The 21268-nt window shown below is 42.2% G+C and overlaps 1 protein-coding gene across 1 annotated transcript; it reads left to right on the top strand.

The window, feature by feature from the left end:
* The first annotated feature begins 712 nt into the window (after positions 1 to 712).
* On the top strand, positions 713 to 20302 carry RPL39L (ribosomal protein L39 like). The gene is made up of 3 exons (XM_012470858.3): positions 713 to 895; positions 12940 to 12998; positions 19887 to 20302. Exon 3 carries the CDS (start codon positions 19913 to 19915, stop codon positions 20066 to 20068), a length of 156 nt encoding a protein of 51 aa, XP_012326281.2. The 5' UTR covers positions 713 to 895; positions 12940 to 12998; positions 19887 to 19912; the 3' UTR covers positions 20069 to 20302.
* Positions 20303 to 21268: the final 966 nt, after the last annotated feature.

Genomic DNA, 21268 nt, shown 5'->3' with positions numbered 1-21268 from the left:
TCTGACTTTTCATCTAGAGTTAGAACCAATATCATTAAATTTGTATAGATATTTGCATTAGCGGAAATCCCATTTTGTTCACGTCGTTTTTAAATAAAGTGACTCATTTAAAATTTAGTTGCATTTTAAAAATCTGTGTTGTGGAAGTGGTAACACTGACTCCAGGCAGGGAGATGAGACAATTGCGAGAGAGGCGGGGATGAAGCTGAGTGGTCCTCCCGGTCCCCCAAGGCCCGGCAGTGGCTCGATGGGTGGGACAGAGCTCCCTGGAGGGCTTATTGGTTCCTAGCTCGCTGGCCCGCGGAAACCCATGCTGTCAGCCTGCGGCCCCGCCAGGGCAAACCAATCCTTTCCTCGTTTATCCGGTATTAAGTCACGCTGTGTGCTAAGTACCGTTGCCAGGCAGCAGTTAGACAACGCGCTGAGGCAAAATAGGGAACTAGTTAGAATAGGGGACCCCAAAGCCAACTTGGTGGCATCACACGCAGAAGTCGGACCCACGGCCCCCCGCGCCACAGCACGGAGGGGTGGGACAGCCGGGGCGGGGCGGGGTAGGGGTGGGGCCGCCCGGGCCTGGGCGGGGCAGGGGCGGGGCCTGTCACTGGGGAAACCGCCGTCCTAGCAGCTGCGCGCGCAGTTTGAACCGCTGCCCCCCGCGCGGCAGCCGCCTCAGAACGCCAGTTGGGGTCGACGTGTCTCGGAGACTCAGAGACGCCAAGGCCCCTGCGACGAGGTGGCTGCTGCTAGGCCGGAGGCGTCAGGACGACGGAGCGGCTTCCGGTGGTTGGCGCGCAGACCTGAGGGAGCCGGGCCCCGCTTTTCCGCCCGCGCCCCAGGCCCTTGCAGACCGGGATTCGCGTCCTGGAGTGAGAAGGAAGCAGCGGCCAGGCCGCCCGTAAGTAAAGGCCCGTCCTCACCCGCCGCCTGGTTCGGGTCGCCTAGAGAGCGGGCTGAGTGAGGGTCACCGGCTGGAAACAATGCCGCAGCTCAAGCAGACTCCGACCGTAGTAGCTTTTTCTTTCTTTCTTTTATATTTTTGAGACAGGGTCTCCCTCTGTCGCCCAGGCTGGAGTGCAGTGGCGCGATCTCTGCTCACTGCAACCTCCGCCTCCGCGGTTCAAGCGATTCTCCCGCCTCAGCCTCCCGAGTGGCTGGGATTACAGGTGTGCGCCACCACACCCGGCTAATTGTTGTATTTCTAGTAAAGACGGGTTTCCTCATGTTGGTCAGACTGGTTTCGAACTCCTGACCTCAGATAATCTGCCCGCCTCGGCCTCGCAGAGTGCTGGGATTATAGGCTGAGCCAACGCCCCTGGCCTACAGTAGTGGCCTCTGAGGGCCACTCAGACACCGCCTGTTTCTGGCTTGGAGAAGGGGGAAATGGACAATAAAGTAGCCTTAAAGGGATCCATGTTCAGGCCTGCTACCTTTGCAGACGTCAGTGTTGTCCCAACTAGTGTCCCTAGAATTACCCAGGATGTGAGCGGCACTGATTGATTCATCTGTGGTTTTCAGCAAAACAGGTGTCTTACCTACCTGCCTCGTCTGCTCATTGCCTCTTTCCAAGGCGTTCTCAAAGGTGCAAACACTTTCTCTTCCTCCATTAATTCTAATGGGCAAGATTTTGGAGTTTCCTTTAAGGTCCTGTGACCGGGCTGCAGGACGCGGGGGAGGCTCAGCTCCGGGATGGGCTGTGCCCGACGTGCTCAGGTCCTTGGGCTTTCCTCCACCCAAGAATGGATAGGAGGCCCTGGCGCCGTGATATTGTTCAAGTAAATATCGGACCCCAAGAGCTTTTGCAGAAAAGCGATTAGGCAGAGAAAGAAAAATATGGAGAGAGAGAAAGCCAGTTCCCACGCTGTCCTGGGAGGGGATCCCAGAGAGGAAAATCCGCACAGGTGAGAGGCAGGGGGTCTTTTAATCTGGGAGTTATTCCCGCCGCATCCAAGTTCTTGTCCCATGAGAGGAGTTCCTTCAGACTTCGCTGGAGTGATTGATCTTTGACTTGACGTCGGATTGGCTCTGTTCCGCCCACAGCCCTCCCATAGCTTTTCGCTGTCTTTTCTAAACAAACGAAGCTCACCTGGGGAGTCCATCTTCCCTCGCGCGGTAAAGCCAAACAAAGACCTCTAAGCTCCCGGATGGAGACGTGAAAGAAGGCAGGTTGAGCACATAACTGGGAAGTTCTTGCCTTTGAAACCGCACCCCTTGTGGACCCGGGAAGAGAAGTTAATACATTCCCTCAGTCCCAGTTTCTCAGAGATAGCCCAAGGAATCTCTCCATTTCCTTGCCTTTTACACGTCTGGATTCCTCCAGAGACATAAAACCTGACCAGGACCCCCGAGTAGCTGGGATTATAGGTGCCCAACACCACTTCCGGCTCATTTTTGTATTTTTAGTAGAGACGGGGTTTCACCATGTTGGCCATGGTTGGCCAGGCTGGTCTTGAACTCCTGACCTCAGGTGATCTGCCTCCTTGGCCTCCCAAAGTGCTGGGATTGCAGGCATGAGCCACCACACCCAGCCAATTTTTCTTTGTCTTTTTTGGAGATAGAGGCTTACTCTATTGTCTAATCTGGAGTGCAGTGGTGCAATCTCAACTCACTGCAACCTCTGCCTCCCAGGTTCAAGTGATCCTCCTGCCTCAGCCTCCCGAGTAGCTGGGATATAGGCACATGCCACCACACCCAGCTAATTGTCTTGTATGTTTAGTAGACAGGGTTTTGCCACGTTGGCCAGGCTGGTCTCAAACTCCTGACCTCAGGTGATCCACCTGCCTTGGCCTCCCAAAGTACTGGGATTACAGGTGTGAGCCACCACACCTGGCCCTCTCATTTTTGAGAAAGTGTCCTTCTGTTGCCCAGCTGGAGAGCGTTGACTCAATCATGACTCACTGCAACCTCAACCTTCTGGGCTCAAGCCATCGTCTTGCTTCAGCCTCTCGATCACAGGCATGCGTCACCATGCCAAGCTAATTTTTAAATTTTTGTAGAGATGAAGTCTCACTAAGAGAAACATACTCAGGCTGGCCTCAAACTGCTGAGCTGAAGCAATGCTTCCGCCTCCCAAAGTGTTAGGATTGCAGATGTTAAGCCACTGCACCCAGCCTAAAGTCTCATTTTTAATTTAAAATATTTTATCAATCTTTATATTAATTACATGCTTAAATGAGATTTTAAATACATGAGATTGAATAAAATATATTTAAATTAATTTCACCTGTCCCTATTTACTTTTAACATGACTCCTAGAAAATTTTAAATTATACCTATATATGGGGCTCACATTATATTTCTTTTGGAAAACACTTATAAAAGTTTTGAGGGCTGGGCACGGTGGCTCACACCTGTAATCCCAGCACTTTGGGAGGCCAAGGCAGGCAGATCACCTGAGGTCAGGAATTCAAGACCAGCCTGGCCAACATGGTGAAACCCCGCTTCTACTAAATACAAAAATTAGCCGGACTTGATGGCAGGCATCTGTAATCCCAGCTACTCAGGAGGCTGAGGCAGGAGAATCACTTGAATTTGGGAGGTGGAGGTTGCAGTGAACCAAGATCATGCCATTGCACTCCAGCCTGGGTGACAGAGCAAGACTGTCTCAAAAAAAAATGTTTTAAGATACTGGAAACTTCTTATAATGTTCAGAAAAATTGCCTTCCCCACTCCCCCCAAACCTCACATTGACCCTTATTATCTCCTAGAAAATATCACTACCTACTCCTATCCTATGTGACCCATATCAAACAACCTTACTAACCCAGCTCAACTCAAAGGCCTTGGCAGTTAAGGAACCATAGGCTAACTACAGATGGTCTAGGACTGCAGAATTATAGTCACTTTTAAGAGAAAGGCTCAAACTTTCCTCAGCTTTTGCATTAGAACCAATTCAGTTTCTGGCAGACCTATCTCTGCTGTTTTGGCTGTTTGATTGTCCAGTTGTGCATAAGTGAACTGTAAAGAAATCATAGAGAAGGGAAGAAAGATGTCATCAAGGAGGGTGGTCACCTCCCCAACTTTCACTCCAAATTGTATTGTTACAGACTCTGGTATTACAGCATCCTTGGCCTGACTTCTTTTTAACAGTCACACCACTTTAAAAAGTAATTAGCTTTAGTGAAGAAATTGCCTGATACTCTAGTCTGAAGTATAGATAGGGACAGAAAATTATCTGTAAATATAAGCTCTCACTTGAGGAGTCTCCTTTAGTTATGAAATATAAAATGAGTGGACTCCAATATCTTGATCTTTAGTGTTTTGAATGGGTCTCAAAAGCAGTGTGATGAGAGAAGATGTTAGCTGTGAATCAGTGTGTACTGAATGAGGGTCTAATCCAGGCCTCCCAGAGCCTCTAGTTGATGGAAAGAGTTCTTGTTCTGTTAGTTCACATGAGTGCTCGTTGTTCAAAAGAGGCTGGCATCTCTCTCTTGCTCCCTCTCTCCATGTGACATGCCTGCTCCTCCTTCGCCTTCTACCAAGAGTTAAAGCATCAGAAGCCTAGCTGATTCTGATGCCATGTTTGTACAGCTTGCAAAACCATAAGCCAAATAAAACTCTATAAATTGCCCAGCCTCAGGTGTTCCTTTACAGCAATGCAAAATAGATTGACACACTTGATTTATGTCTTCCTCTGGAAAGATACGGCTCTGTTTGTGAGCTACCTCATCCAGGAGTGTGCTTTGCCTGCTCACTGCTGACCCATCTGTATTAGTCCATTTTCACGCTGCTGATGAAGATATACCTGAGACTGGGCAATTTACAAAAGAAAGAGGTTTATTGGGCTTACAGTTCCACATGGCTGGGGAGGCCTCACAATCATGGTGGAAGGTAAGGAGGAGCAAGTCACATCTTATGTGGATGACAGCAGGCAAAGAGAGAGCTTGTGCAGGGAGACTCCTGATTTTAAAGCCATCAAAACTCATAGGACTTATTCACTATCACAAGAACAATGGGAAAGACCCGCCCCCATGATTCAATTACCTCCCACCAGGTTCTTCCCATGACACATGGGAAGTGTGGGAGTTACAATTCAAGATGAGATGTGGGTGGGGACACAGCCAAACCATATCACTGTCCCATCATGAGGCTCAGTCTCAGCTGTGCTTCTGAACTGCTTTGCCTCAGGAGCCACAGTATTTGACAAAGCCTTAGAAGCTGGATCTCTACTCTGTAGACACCTGCAGGTGACTAAAATGAGATTACTCCATCAGGGTGGGAGGATCTACCATCATATAGCCATATAATTTCTTAAGAAATTAATAAAGCTTTAAGCAAAAAAGCCTTGGTAAGTTGAGTTGGGAAAGAATGTCTACTACTGGCTCAAATTACTGCCTTTCTGAGGCTTCCCTTTCACCCAACATGCAAAGGTCCATCTTATATGCAACAGCACCTTTCAGCCATGATCAAGTCAGCACTATGAGATAGGATCGAGGTGTGTACACACAGAATGCAAAATATTTGGGAATCCCTGAAAGCATAACAGAGGCGGGAACTGTAAGTTGAAGCTCAGGCATTCTTCTTGGCACTGAATAAGGCTTAGGTCTTGTCCTGATCTCTGGCTTTTGGTAGTGAAGCTATTTGGGCCCATAGTTTTGTTACAAGATATTAAACTACAAATTCAACATCTTTAATAGACATAAAACTACTTAGATTATGCACTTACATGAGCTTTGGTAGTATCCATCTCATAAGGAATTTGTCCATTTCTTTACAAGACTTTGATGACTAAGTTGACTTTATGGGCATACAATAATTTGTGATATTGTTCTATCTTTTTAATGTCCTGAGACCTGTAGCATTGTCCCCATCTTCATTGCAGATGTTGGTAATTAGTGTCTTCTCTCTTTTTCTTATCAGTCAGGCTAAAGTAGTTTGGGCACTACTGACATTTTGGGCTGGATAATTCTGTCATATAGTGCTTACCTGTGCCTTGTACGATGTTCAGCCACATCCCTGTCCTCTACCCACTAGAGATAGCAGCACTCCTCCAGTGGTGACAACCAAAATATCTCCAGATATTGCCAAATGTCTCCTGAAAGGCAGAATTGCCCTGGTTGCTTATCACCGCTTTAGTCTACTTTATCTCTGTTACCGTGCTTTCTATTTCAAGCATTTTCATTCAATGTATATAATTTTTTTTCTCTGCTGAAATTCCTCTCTGGTCATTCATGTTGCTGTCTATTTCCACTAGGACCTTCAATATATATGATTAATATATTAATCAAATTTAAATTCCCTCTCTCTTAGTTCTAACACTTAGTTTATCTGTCAGCGCGGTTCTGTTGATTACTTCCCATCTTCACAATGAGTTGTTTTTCTCTTTTTCATGCTCTTATAAATGCCAAGCATCTTGTGTAGGACAGTCAGGGTTAAGATAATCTATAACCCAAAATAAGCATGCTTTTTCTGCTAGGTCAGTAACGTGGGGTCTTGAATCAGTCTACTCAGTAGTTAAGCTGGGTTTGGGTTATATTGGTCCATCTTCAGTACACCACCAGCTTCAGTTTCCTCTAATATTACCTTATGCTTAGGCTGGAGTGCTGGAGGGATTTTCTCAATATTCTGTTTCATTCTCAGCTTCTAGCCTTCCCAATGATCCCATACCACACAGGAGTCTCTCTCCATGCTTTTGCCTTTCACTCTGCTTGTTACTTGATGCTTACTATCTTGGTAGAGGAGGCCAGAAGGCTGTTGATCATCCTGGTTCAACCTCAGTCTTGGGCAAGGAATGGTCTGGGCAGATTTTTTACCTTTTCCACATTAAGAGCTTGCATCCTGTATCAGTCTGTTTTCACACTGCAACAAAGAACTACCTGTGACTGGATAGTTTATAAAGGAAATAGTTTAATTGACTCACAGTTTCACATTGCTGGGAGGCCTCAACAAACTTACAATCTGGCAGAAGGGGAAGCAAAGCACATCTTAGATGGTGGCAGGAGAGAGAGAGAGTGAAGGGGCAGGTGCCACTTTTTTAAACCATCAGATCTCATGAGAACTCCCTCACTATCACAAGAATAGCATTGGGGAAACCACCCCCATGATCCAGTCACCTCCCATCAGGTCCCTCCCTCAACAGGTGGGGATTACAATTTGAGATGAGATTTGGGTGAGGACACAAAGCCAGACCATATCATTCCCCTAACAGATCTTCACCACCAAGGCAGGCTCTCTAGTCTCCTGCCTTGTCCCAAGTCTTTTTCATCAGTACCCAGTAGAGATCATGGAAGAGAGACTGAAAGTGGAAGCAAATTGTTTTTGTCTGAGGCTCCCAGGGGTTTTATACTCTCATGCTAGTCCACACTTGACCTTTAGCAATTCATTAACAATTTTAGCTGAATTCTTATCAGCATATGAGTTACTTGATGTCTCTTCTTCAGTGCTCATGTCCCTTTGCTTGTGTGCCAGGCCAGTCTTGCCTTGGATTTCAAGCTACTTGATTGGCCTGTGACCTTAGGTGGGGTGACCAGTTATTCCAATTTGCCTGAATCTGAGGAATTTCCCAGGATATGGGGATTTTACTTCTAATATTGGGAAAGTCCAGTTGGTCTCCCTAACTTCAGTCCTCTGAGTTTCAGGAAAATTTATTACCTTTTTTTTTTATTGTACTTTAGATTCTGGGGTACATGTGCAGATCATGCAGGATTGTTGCATGGGTACATGCATGGCGAGGTGGCTTGCTGCCTTCATCCTCCCATCACCTATATCTGGTATTTCTCCCCTTGTTATCCCTCCCCACCCTCCCTACCCCCTGCTGCCCCTCCCCTACTCCCCACCCCCGCCACCCCCCGCAACTGACCGCAGTAAAGTTATTTTGCAGTTTTTCTGGTTGTTGGCATAGGAGCGATGCTCTTTCTAGGTTTCTACATCCAAGGCAGAAGACAAATTACTGAAATATTTATGCATGTTGAATATGGACAAAAGTGGCTCTTGAGATAGTGAGAAACCATACGGGGGAAACATCTGTTTCTTACTAAATCAGGGGTTCTTGTGAAGTCATCCTTAAAATAGAGAATAAGCAAAATCATTTCAGTATCTGCCATTCTTTTGTCTATCAGCAGCAGATTTATCTGATTTCCTTCTACACCTGTGGTCAGCATTCAACTAGCACCACTTATACTTTACTCCCAGCAGCTGAGCATCTTTCATAATTTTTGAGCAAAACTTTTTTCAAAAAAAATCTATATTATCTCTTGTCAAAGGAAGATGCTGAGTGTAGCAATAATCTTCAAACATTAATATTGGCCACTTTTGGTGAATAAGTACATGTGTATACACATGCATGTATAATGTGGCTATCAGCTGCCTGGGGGCATACTTGCTTTATGTTGCCATGGGCAGTACCTCTGGTATAGTGTTCTTTTATTTCAGATATCATGGAAACCAGGAGTGTTTGTGACCCTTACAACCATCACTAGTGGGGTTATGTGGTAGGCAGCCTAAAGGAAATGCACTGTATCTGGTGTGACAATGAAAGCTTTATCATTTGTTCAATTACTCTTTTGAGCATCCTTGAGTATTCAAGAAAAATATAACCTCTTGAGGAGCTTATAGTCTGTGCATGTGCTATCTTTCTATTAAATAGTCAAGATAGTGACATTAGTACCATAGAATCAACACAGAAATATTAAAACTGGGAACATTTATAAGTTCAACAACTGTAGGCTTTATACAGCTGTAGATATAAAAATAACAACCAAGACCTGTATTGTGTTTATAATGTGCCAAGCATTGTCCTAAACATTTTACATTCATTACTACACTGTATCCTCACGTGTATAAGCTTCATAACAACCCTGTGATGTTAGGTGTTATTGTCCACATATCACAGATTAGAAAAATAAGGAACAACAGGACTAAGAAATGTGTTCAAGGTCACACTAATAGCAAGTGGTGACAGTGAGACTTGAGCCTATGCAGTTTGTTTCTAGAGTTTGTTTTTTATTTATTTAGAAGGAGTTTCGCTTTGTCACCCAGGCTAGAGTACAGTGCCACAATCTCAGCTCACTGCAACCTCCACCTCCCAGATTCAAGCAATTCTCCTGCCTCAGCCTTCTAAGTAGCTGGAATTACAGGCACCTGCTACCATGCCCAGCTAATTTACATTTTTTTTTTTTTTTGAGATGGAGTTTCGCTCTTGTTACCCAGGCTGGAGTTCAATGGCACGATCTCAGCTCACCGCAACCTCTGCCTCCTGGGTTCAGGCAATTCTCCTGCCTCAGCCTCCTGAGTAGCTGGGATTACAGGCACGCGCCACCATGCCCAGCTAATTTTTTTGTATTTTTAGTAGAGACGGGGTTTCACCATGTTGACCAGGATGGTCTTGATCTCTTGACCTCGTGATCCACCCGCCTCGGCCTCCCAAAGTGCTGGGATTACAGGCTTGAGCCACCGCGCCCAGCCTAATTTACATTTTTAATAGAGACAAGATTTCACCATGTTGGCCAGGCTGGTCTTGAACTCCTGACATCAGGCAATCTGCCCGCCTTGGCCTCCCAAAGTGCTAGGATGACAGGTGTGAGCCACCATGCCCGGCCTTCCAGAGTTCTTTCAACCACTGTTAACAGTGGTCAAAAATACAGAAGAGAAAAAATATTTCAACTTGCAAGACGACGTAGAGAAAATGAGAGTTGTATATGTTTAAAAAAAGCCTGTAAATACCACTTTGATTTTAGGTCATATGCCAACCAAGGATGTACAGAAAGCTGAAAGAGGACTTGCTAAGGAAAAGAAGTTAGCAAGTGGTACGATGATGCCCTGGGCTCATAAGTCAACAAACACCATGAATTATACAGACAGTTGTGCCCATTTGATGGAAATGTCATGTGATGTAGATGACTCAGTAACAGTGGAAGTGCAAAAAAAAAAAAAAAAACTCTTGGCAGGAAGGGTTCTACCTCTGCATATAAAATACTTGAGTACTTTCATTTCAAAATTAACCATTACTCAGAAACCACTTGCCATACAGAAGAAATTTAGGATGAAAACTTTTATCAAATGATTGAGAATGTGTTAAGCCACTCTTACATTACTATAAGGAAATACCTGAGACTAGGTAATTTATAAAGAAGAGGTTTAATTGGCTTATGGTTCTACAGACTATACAGGAAGTATAGCTCTAGCATCTGTTCTGCTTCTGAAGAGGCCTCAGGGTGCTTTTACTCATGGCAGAAGGTGAAGTGGGAGCAGGCATGTCACATGGCAAAAGCAAGAGTAACACTAACTGATGAGAACTCACAGTCACCAAGGCAGCACCAAGCCATGAAGGATTCATTCCCACCACCCAAACACCTCCCACCAGGCCCCACCTCCAACATTGGGGGTTACAAATCAATATGAGATTTGGGTGGGGACAAATATCCAAACTATTAGGTTGGTGCAAAAGTAATTTCAGTTTAATACATCAGAGAATAAAACTAATGAATGGAATGTATAAAGAACTTTGCTTTGAAGGTAACATCATGGATGTTATCAACTCATGTGAAGCAAAGTAGATTCACAAATGACTAGAATATCTCCCAAACTCCCAAACTGGTTCTTGTAAGAGGAAACATAGGAAAGATAGGACAGTCAACAAGAATATTCAAAGCATTTGGCAAGGGCTGTCTTGAAAGAGTAGGATGCTTTGAGAGTTTTATGATAGGTTTTTCAAGCCAACTGATTATTATAACAAAGTATATTAAAACTACATATGAGGTGAAGTATTTTAGCCTAGCCCAAGGGAAATCACTAATAGCTTCTTATACCTACTGGGTGACCTAGATGATAAAATGCAGCTTTTATTAAGTGGCACTTATTTATGTGTGAGCCTGATATTCTCACAGACACACACACAAAAAAAAGGTTGGGGAGGGTATAGTGGTGACCTGGGAGTAGGGAGAAAAACTCAGATTGTGTTGAAAGATATAAGGCAGAAATTTTATAAGTTGGTTTCCTTTTTTTTTTTTGAGATGTAGTCTTGCTTTGTCGCCCACCCAGGCTGGAGTGCAGTGGCATGATCTTGGCTCACTGCAACCTCTGTCTCCCAGGTTCAAGCAGTTCTCTGCCTCAGCTTCCCGAGTAGCTGGGATTACAGGCATGTGCCACCATGCCTGAGTAATTTTTGTATTTTTAGTAGAGACGGGGTTTCACCATCTTGGCCAGGCTGGTCTTGAACCCCTGACCTCATGATCCACCTGCCTCAGCCTCCCAAAGTGCTGGGATTACAGGCATGAGCCACCGTGCCTGGCCAGGTTTGTTTCTTAAGGTTAACATTATAGTCCAAAAGGTATAGAGAGTTGATAATCCAGTACAGTTTGTAGACATTAATGAAAAGATATAGCATATTTTGTGCTTTACTGTGGCACATTTATCCTTAAGACAAGGTAAACAATCATTGAATATAACAAGCTCAGCTAAATGTTGATAATTTAGAATTTTCTACTCAAAAGAACTGAGTGAAGATGTCCTTTTAAAGAACGAATTGCGTGTTTAAGGTATTGTTGTCAGTGAGGAGGAGAAGGAGCACTGCTCTCCTAAGATCAGCTGTTTTCCAAAGCCATGGTTATGCTTTTGTTTAAAAAAATGATTATTACTTTCTAAATTGAAGTGATCCCCTGAAAGACTGGCTTTGAGGCTTGGTGAAGGTTACATTGTGAGTAAAGGACACAGAGGACATTGGATTGACAGTGTTCAGTGTGTGTGGCTTTTCACGTCATCCCCAAATCCTCCCAAGTTGTATATTTAGGCTGTTAAAACCTACTATTCTATCTGCTCAGGAAGGGAGCTTATCAAACCTCTTTTATCCTCAACTATATTATCTTGAAATTGCAGTGTATTAACTCACATGGTTGCAAAAACTGTCTTTCACTTGCCTGGCCATCTGGATCTAACGTTCAATATCCAGGAACAATCCTTGTTAAGCTGTCATCACTGTCTTGCCACATTGCCTACAGTTGATTTGATAATGATTGGGCATCGTAACATACAGTCATTTTGCAACAGTGGAAGGAGAAGACATTGTAAGGGATGTGTGCATACAGCTCTCTGCAAGCAAGAGGTATAATGGGGCTGAGCAAAGCAAGAGGTATAATAGGGTCTGGCCAGGTGTTACCACATACATGGGGAGACATATCTGGATGTTGGATGCGTCATAATGTTTACAGGCATAACAAAACCCAACTGCATATGTTTTTGCCATAGCCTCAATCAGTAGCTTGCCACAGGGAGGCATTACCCACAGACCTTTCTGTGGGAACTATTTGGTTGTTCAGATACCTGTCTGGTACATCACAAGGCATAGGCAGCTACTGACTAGCTGCCAGAATCAGTAACTATAATAATTGTTATAAGCCAGGCATGCTGGCACAAGCCTGTAGACCCAGCTACTCAGGAGACTGAAACAGGAGGATCACCTGAGGCCAGGAATTTGAGGCTGCAGTGAGCTAGGATCATGCTACTGTGCTTCAGCCTAGACAACAGAATAAGACCCTGTCTCAAAAAAGAGAGAAAGAAATGTGTATTTAAAAAAAACCGTTATAATGGTTTCCTCACAGAATAAAGGGAGGAGGACTTGTATAATAGCTATGTTGATACTGTCAATCCAAAAAATGGCAAATATTACCGTTTTTGAAGTTTTGGGAAGAATCTAATCCCCAGAAAGAGCGTATTTTTCATAAACACAAGAAACAGGTGTACACATCCCAGATTTTATTAATGTTGTTTGAGGATTTGTGAGTGGGAGTTCAATAGCAAGCACAGCCTTCACTGATCAGTTTAATATTATGTATTTCATTTTTTTTGGTCATTACCTCTCTTTCCACAAAAAGACTTTCTGTATTTTCTCTTAAAGTTTTCACAAATTTAAGGCCAGTTGATGAACATTACTTTCACCCATAGTTTAGGTTTCACTGAAAATAGTAGGATATTACTGTTACTATTACACACTGGATATTTTCTTTTCAGATTTGGAGAAAAGCAAGCATCTTTGCCTCTTTGGAGTAGGAAATTCAGACTTGGAAAAGGTAGGACTTTCTTCCCCTTTCTTTAAATTTGTGAAAAAAAATTAAAGCATAATTTTAAAAATTGGACACTTTGTTAAAATTTTAAGGTACTTTCTTTTTAGTTTTGTGGATATTTTTAAATTAGGGATGAAGTCTGTAGATAGTATATCTCTGAATTTTAAGCAGTGTTTTAAATATGGTTTTTAGAAACTTCGACTAAACTTTTCTCGTTTTGATTTTTAAAGCTATTTAATTTTGTGAACTAATTACATTTCAAACTAAAGTGAAAAGAGCTATATCTTGGAACTTCACACACTTTTACATTTTTGACTTTAGGCACTGATTATAAATGAAGATAGTAGGATGACAGTAGACAGGATTTACGCCATGGCATTTGAACTATATGATCAAATGGGAAAGGGAAACCAGTTATCTCATTATGCATGAAAATATGCACTCATAGGCAAGTGTTGAACAATGAGAATACATGGACACAGGGAGGGGAGCATCACACACTGAGGTCTGTTCGGGGGGTGTAGGGGAGGGACAGCAGGGGGTGAGGAGGTTGGGGAGGGATAACATGGGGAGAAATACAGATATAGGTGATGGGGGGTGCAGTGGAGTCAGCAAACCACATTGCCTTGTATGTACCTATGCAACAATCTTGCATGGTCTGCACATGTACCCCAGAACCTAAAGTACAATAAAAGTAAAAATTTTTTAAAAAAGAAAATATGCACTAAAGTGTAAATGTGTCATTTAACAATGACACCTGTGTAATCACTACCCAGACTAAGAAATAGAAAATTATCAGCATTCTAGGAAATATATGCATATTGTTTCTAAGTAACAGCCCTTCACCTCCCCACAGGTGACCACTATCTTTACCTGTATACTAAAATTCTTTTTTTCATACCAGTGGTTCTCAAAGTGTGGTCTGGCATCAGCATTATCTGGGAATTTGTTAGAAATGCAAATTCTTGGGTCCATTCTCTGATCTATTACATTTTTTATGGGATGCATGTTTATATAATAAAAGTATGAAGGAATGATTCTCAAACTTTAGCATGTATCAGAATGACCTAGATGGCCTTTTAAAACACAGATACTGGGTCCTGCCTAGAGTCTCTAATGATCTCTTTCTATTGTCTCTTTTAATTATTTATTCCAATTTTCCCATAGACTGGATGCATTTGACCCTGTGCTAGTCATTGCACTTGAAATGTCATTTTGTCAAAATAATTGTCTGGCCTATAATTAAGATTCTTTGCCCCAAAGAGCACCTGTATTTGCTTTTGTTGGGTACCTGCAGGTAGTATAAATTTGGGTTCACCTGTTCAAAGTTTGATATTTCGTAGTCAACTCAGAAGCGTCTCATCACTTTCAGATTATTACAATTCTTGTTCACCTTCACTCTGAGATTTTGGATCCCAGATTGTTGTAGGAGAAGGTCTCCTGTCAGACGCCCCTACTTATATGAACCCAGGGTTTTGTTTTCAATCTCCTCTGTACCCTGAAAGGCTGTCAAAATGGAGGTCCTAATGTTCTGGGATTAGCTAGTGCTTTCAGTGAAAAAGTGGCTTCAGGCTTGTTTACTTCTCTTGATTCTTTGCTTCTCTTTACTTTTGGTCTGATAATTCCTTACTATTTAATAACCTCTTTGATGCTTTTTAAAAGATTATTTGAAATATCTTTTACCCAGTTTTTTAGTTGTTTTGTTTTCAGCTGGCAGACTGATCTAATAACCTGGGCCACCATTACTAGAAATGGAAAATAAATTAATAACACACAGTATTTTTCAAAATACTGTGATTTTTCAAAATATTGAAAAGCAACAGATGGGCCAGGAGTGGTGGCTCATGCCTGTAATCCCAGCATTTTCGGAGGCCGAGGCAGGTGCATTGCCTGAGGTCAGGAGTTTGAAACCAGCCTGGCCAACATGGTGAAACCCTGTCTCTACTAAAAATACAAAAAAAAAAAAAAATTAGCTAGGCATGGTGGCAGGCACCCATTATCCCAGCTACTCCGGAGACTGAGGCAGGAGAATTGCTTGGACCTGGGAGGCCGAGGTTACAGTGAGCTGAGATGGTGCCATTGCACTCCAGCCTGGGCAACAAGAGTGAAACTCTGTCTCCAAAATAAAAAAAAAGCAATTATTGGGAACAAAAAGTTCTTTTTTTAGTCTACAACTTTAATCAGACATGGGACACACAAGATGGTTTGGATACAAAAACTCTTTTTTTGTTAGAAGATTCCCAGAGTTCCATATTTAAAATTATGTTATGATCTTTAACCTTATGACCTTAAATAGTGACATAACCTTTAACCACTCCGGAGTGCTCTGATATTTACTCACTGGGTTCCAAGAAATGCTTCCCACAACTTCAGAAAGCCTCACAAAGTGCAGAGGTATATTTAGTACAAGATCCACTTTACAATTTGTGATACTGATATCAAACACTAGGCACTCAATCTAGGTCCCATTGCTTGCTGCGCAAAAAGAAGCAAGTAATGCCAGGGAAGGCTTTATTATTTCACAGTTGATGTCAACCAGAGAGACCAGAGCCAAACCTCAAATCCATCTCCCCCCTCCATCCAAAGTTAGGGATTTATATAGTGGGGAAGGAAAACAGGAGAGGCAAGGAAGATCAACAGGCAGCAGGTGGTCAAGTGAGGGATGTAATATCTCACTGTAACCATGTGCAGAAAGACAGTGATTAGGGATGGGTAAGGAAGAGGAAGTCATCAACAGCCAGCAGGTGTATTTCTATGTCTGGGTGCAGCGATTCAGAAAGCCACAAGATGCAGGAACTCTCCAGGTCTGAGCTACAAATAACAGAGGGTGCTTTTCATATCACATAGAGGCTTTCCAGCCATGGCACTTCCTAAGTTACAAGGCAAGCTACGGCCAACCACTATCCAACCCTTAGCTGATAACTTTTATTTAAAACAACATGTTGACCTTTAAACCAATATGACACCACCATTTATTATTATTTTCATACAACTTATCACTTAAAATATTGCTCTCACAAGTATAAAATTTCTTAGTATAAATTCCCGTTTCTGATTATAAAATCCTACTTTATGAAAAAGTATAGAGAGCCAGGACCACCATGAAGGCCACTCAGTTTAACCACTTCCTTATAGACGTATCTTATTGCATCCCCTGTGTTTTGTTGTCTGGGATACAGGTATTCTCCTTATCTAGTAGTATGTGCTCCTGTTTTCTTTCCAGCTAGAATATGATCTAAAGACATGGGTTTAGACCACATTTATTGTGGCTACCATTTCTTTGGCATTACTTTTGCATGGCTGGTCATGTATAATAGCTGTATCACGGATTGCTAAAGTTGCCCAGTCAACTGAACTTTGGAAATTACATAACAAATTCTGTTTCTGAGCCTAATAAGAATTTTGAGGAACCATTTAGTGGCCCCAGTGGTCTAGTTATGCCCAAATAGCTGCCACTACTGTATTCCTCAGACAGCCATTGGTGTGCACATGACCTCTATATCCAGTAACTAGAAGAATGAGGAGTGGGCCTATACTTTTTGCCAAAATCCAGAGTCCAATTCTTGATGTTCAATACAGATGTTAAAGAATGGGATCCTTATGAGCACCTTGATGTTAACAAGCACTGGTGCCTATTCCCTTGAACTCTCAGAATCATCTAATTATGGTTGAAGATTATGCTTAGGACAGCAAGGGGCAGGAAATGTATGTCTCAGCATTCAGGGGTAGATCATCTTTCTGGCGGCACCAGTTAAATGGCCAAGTGTGATTGCATCTGATAGAGATTTGATAAATCTCACAAGCCTCATCTCCACATGTGCTTTATTTCTACTGCAGTAGGGCTTCCATTTATGATGACTTAATAAACATCGCCTTTGCATAGGCTTTCCAGGTTCTAGAATTTGCCCAGTTTTTTACATGGTACCATATCTCTCAGTTTTCTGGAATGAAGTGTGTATCTCCAGTATGTGGGATCAATATTTTACTGTATTTGCAGCCTCTAGACTAATTAGATAACTTAGCATATAGCCAAAGGTACATGGTTCAATATTTTCTTCAGAAAATTTAACTCCTACAGGTTCTATGCATCATCTGAGATGTCTAGGGCAATGAGTGTAATCATTCCTTTTAAGGTAAAACTGCCCTCATAACCATTACTATTGTACTAGAATGAGGACTACTGACTTGCTGGCTATAAGCTTATTTCCATTGGTATTACAGCCAGTTCTTTCAGTTCTTTCACTGTCTTCAATACAGATAGCAATTATCTCTTTGAGTTTATTTTTTAAAGTTTTCATGAGAGTTCTAGCCAAGAGCTGTGTGTCACTGGCATTGAACTTGCAGGAAATACCTGGTCGGAGCTCCTAGCCCAAAGTATCTCCAAATGTGAGCACCCTATCGTCCTCTTCACTGGAAACTAATACCTGGAATAGTACAGTAAACTCTTTGGCCTATTGTAGTTCCTAATCTTACTATAGTAAATTTTTCTTAGAGAAGACTTTCAAACAAGATTGGCTTCAAGAACCCTAACCAGTATGACCAGGGTTCTCAAGGGGAGAGGGTGTTAGACTCTGGCTTTGTTGGCAACCCAGTCTAGTTCTTTCCCTGTGTTCTTCAAAACTTTTTTCTGAAGTGGTTGGAACCACTGGTAGAGATTTTATAGAAGGAATTGATATACGAAGAGTAGAACAGGGTCAGCTGGATGCTTTTTATAGCTAGCTGAAGTCAGCATGTGGTCAATTTAGGATGAACTGTGATCAGTAGCTAAAGATTCTTTGCTGCTAATATATGGGAAAAAAAATGAAAGGACTGGGCAGAAATAGTAGTGGGCCTTCCCCATGTTTATCACCCATGCAGTATTTCCAGGCCTATTTGTTATTCTCTTAACCTGTAGACTTCTACAAGGATACTTGTGGCTTAGTTTCCAATGTTTTATATTTCATGAAACATTTGTATCTCAACCACACCCCACTCTATACCCCAACTTACTTGGCCACCCATCTGTTACTTGCACATCAAGTCTACTGCTCCTGAAAGTTCCGAGTGGGAAGGTGTACAAATCTGGGGACACTGGCCTCCCAACTAGGTCAGTTGCATCAGAAGTGTCTGAAGTTTGGATATTAGGGTTGAAAGGCAGACAGTACAGTTAGCACTCTTACTTCTTCTGGTATTTCCTTACCATGACAGTTATGGGTTGCCCATCAGTTTGGGCTTTTTTTCACCCCACTTTTCAATACTTAGACTAATAAGTATTTCCATTGAGAACTTCATTTTTCTCTTCTTTAAATTTCCCTCTGTTTTCTTTTGGTTATTTTGAGAGCTAAAATTCACAGATGTATCCTAAATTATTTTTACCGAAATTGTTATAGGAAAGACTGCTATTATCTACTCTTCTATTCATTCTTCTTTGTTTTTCTTGAGCAGAACCTGGTTTGCATGGGGTTGGGGGCACCGTGTGCTCAGCTAAAACACTACAGTGCTCATCCCTCATTACTGATAAGTATGGCAGTGGAACACAGTTCTTGCCAATGAGGTGTAGTCAAAGGTGTTAAGAGAGAGACCTAATAAAGCTCCTTAAAAGCCAGTAGCCCTATGCCATGTACTCTTTTGCCTTTCTTTCTTTCCCTTCTTCCTGCCTGCATGTTAGGGGAGGTGCTGGACTTAGAATAGGTATCTCACAACCGTAAGGTGACCATGAGAGAGAAGCAAGATAATAGCGTGGGTCACATCTGAAAAGACTGGATTAGACACTACATGTGAACTCAGACAGTCAGGAACCATGCTTTTTCCACACTACCACTATTCCCACCGTCTTAGGGTTATGAAAAAAATGCCTTTGTCATGACAGAGCCATACTGTTTGTATATTTCCAACACTGTAGTAGGACTTTACTGCCATCATTTAATTACTCTCACAATCTGAGATGTAGACATTATTTTGCACTAAATTACTAAAAATAACTACCTGTGTCTCTGTGCCCCAGGTTGATATTCCTTAATTATAGAGGGCCCAGGATCTTTAAAAGAAAAGGTAGCATGCAATTTGAAATCAGTTCAGTAGATGGCAAGGTGGTCAATTTTGATAATTAGATAAGAATATTAGTATGCACAGCCAATGGCCTTTAAAATTGTAATAATATGAAAGTACCATGAGGTAGGTTTACAGTGAATTACATATTTTAAATGTATACATTTATATTTTAAGTTTCATGGGGACGAATTACTTGTTTTATAGATTTCTATTTTCAGTCATATTTTCCTGTACTGTACTATCTGCCATACGAGAACACTGGGAAAGATTTAAGATCTCCAGATGTAAAGAGTTATTGAGAAAGAGTTGACAAAAAAGGGTCACATATTAGTTAAATAAGTTGTGATTACAAAATAATATCTACAGTATCTCAATTTATAGAAAGACAATATTCTGCATGCAGAATCTTAACTGGAAGGCTATTATAATATCAAGTTGCTAATACTGGGGCTTTTTCTAGCTAGATGGGATAATAGTTTTTTTTAGTATTCTACTGCTTTGGTTTTTCTGTAATGAACTGGTATTACCTGTTCATAACTTCTTTAGAAGTTGAAAAAAATTCCTCCTGATGGACATTTAGCAAGAGAAACAGAAGTATGTTGCTGAGAAATGAGTAGCATCAAGTCAGGAACAGGAGGAACAAAGGGACTCCTGCCTTTGCAGCTGATCCACTAGAACAGCCATCAGACTCCTCAGCCTGCTGCTGGCTCATCAGCTGCGCCTGAGCCGGCTGTGGGATCCTGAGTGGCAATGGGCCCTCACTGTGACACCAAAGATCCTCTTTCTTGTTATTTCTTCATGTTACCTTATCCTAGCCTATGTTAGTAATGTCTCTGTCTCTCTCTCTCTCTTTCTTCACCATAGTGGTGTGGGTTTGACTGTTTCTCACCATGTCTTCTCAAAAGACTTTCATCATTAAGCGATTCCTGGCCAAGAAACAAAAGCAAAATCGTCCCATTCCCCAGTGGATTCAGATGAAAACTGGTAATAAAATCAGGTATAACTCCAAAAGGAGACACTGGAGAAGAACCAAGCTGGGTCTCTAAGGAATTGCACATGAGATGGCATGCATATTTATGCGTATCAAGATCATGATCATCTTACAATATCGAGCTGAAAATGTCACCACTATCTGGACTGTTGCACATGTTTTACTTGGAATATATCTTTCTCTTTTTGTATGTGCTCTGTGCTAGTAAGGTGGATTCAGCAATAAACATGTGAAAGCTTTTGTTTCAAAAATGTCTCTGTGACCTTTAAAAACTGTACCTTCATTTATTCAATAAACATCAGGGTCTGTGCTCTATGCCAAACCCCTGGGTAATGCTGATGATAACTAGTGAGCCAAATAGACCTTCAGCCTGTGGTGAGAGGGATAGATGCTAATCATATCATGCAGATATATACAGTGGGACAAAATGAGATCAGGACTACAGAGGAAAATAAGATACAGAGAAGGCAGAGTTCCTGGGCAAGTGGAGAGACCCACTTTACATTATGCCTTCAGTATGTGTTCAGAACTCAATATAAGTTAGGACCTATAGGAGGCACAAGTTAGGTGAGTGAAGATTGTCATGGGGAGAGCAAGTCTTTTAGACAGAGGAAACAGCGTGTTTGAGGGCCCTGAGAAGTAGTGAGCATTATCTCCTTAGGGAAGTGACAGGAGCATAGAAAGGAGCTGGCTAGAGCAGAGAAAGCAGAGGGAAGGACTCGAGGTGAATTTGCAGAGGCCAAAATCACATAGGGCTTCATAAATTATAAGAACATTGTGCCTTTTTCTCCTAAGCAATCAGAAACCATTGAAAGGTTTTGAACTGAAATCATACTTCAGTCAGGTTAGTTTTCACACTGGCTGTGATATGGAAAATGGATTGGAGAAAGAGGCAAGAATGGTATTGGACAGAATAGGAGGCCATTGATAAAGTGCAAATATAAGTGACCAGTAAAGGGCCAGTCACAGATTTTGTCATTTATATTGCTACTCTATTTAAATAGGACATTATCCAGAAGCAGTGGTAGACCATGGTCTAGAATTTGTAACATTTCTAGCTAGCAGTCTCTGCCTGTCTTTTTCACTCTTCTTTCTCTACATGTGGGTTCTTGGGTTTGCCATAAATAAAATTCTGGACAGTGGTCATGTCTGAGAGTTATGAGGTAATCTTTTTGCTCTTCTAAAAGTATTGCAGGCTCAGCTATTAAGAGAATTGAGCCAGTGATGAGTGCTTAATATGTGCCAGGCACTATAG

This window comes from Aotus nancymaae, unplaced genomic scaffold (genome assembly GCF_030222135.1).
Source record: "Aotus nancymaae isolate 86718 unplaced genomic scaffold, 86718_ANA_hifiasm-v0.15.2.pri h1tg000067l, whole genome shotgun sequence".
NCBI lineage: Eukaryota > Metazoa > Chordata > Mammalia > Primates > Aotidae > Aotus > Aotus nancymaae.
Note: the sequence above shows the minus strand (reverse complement) of the source record. Positions and strands in the feature narration are given on the sequence as shown.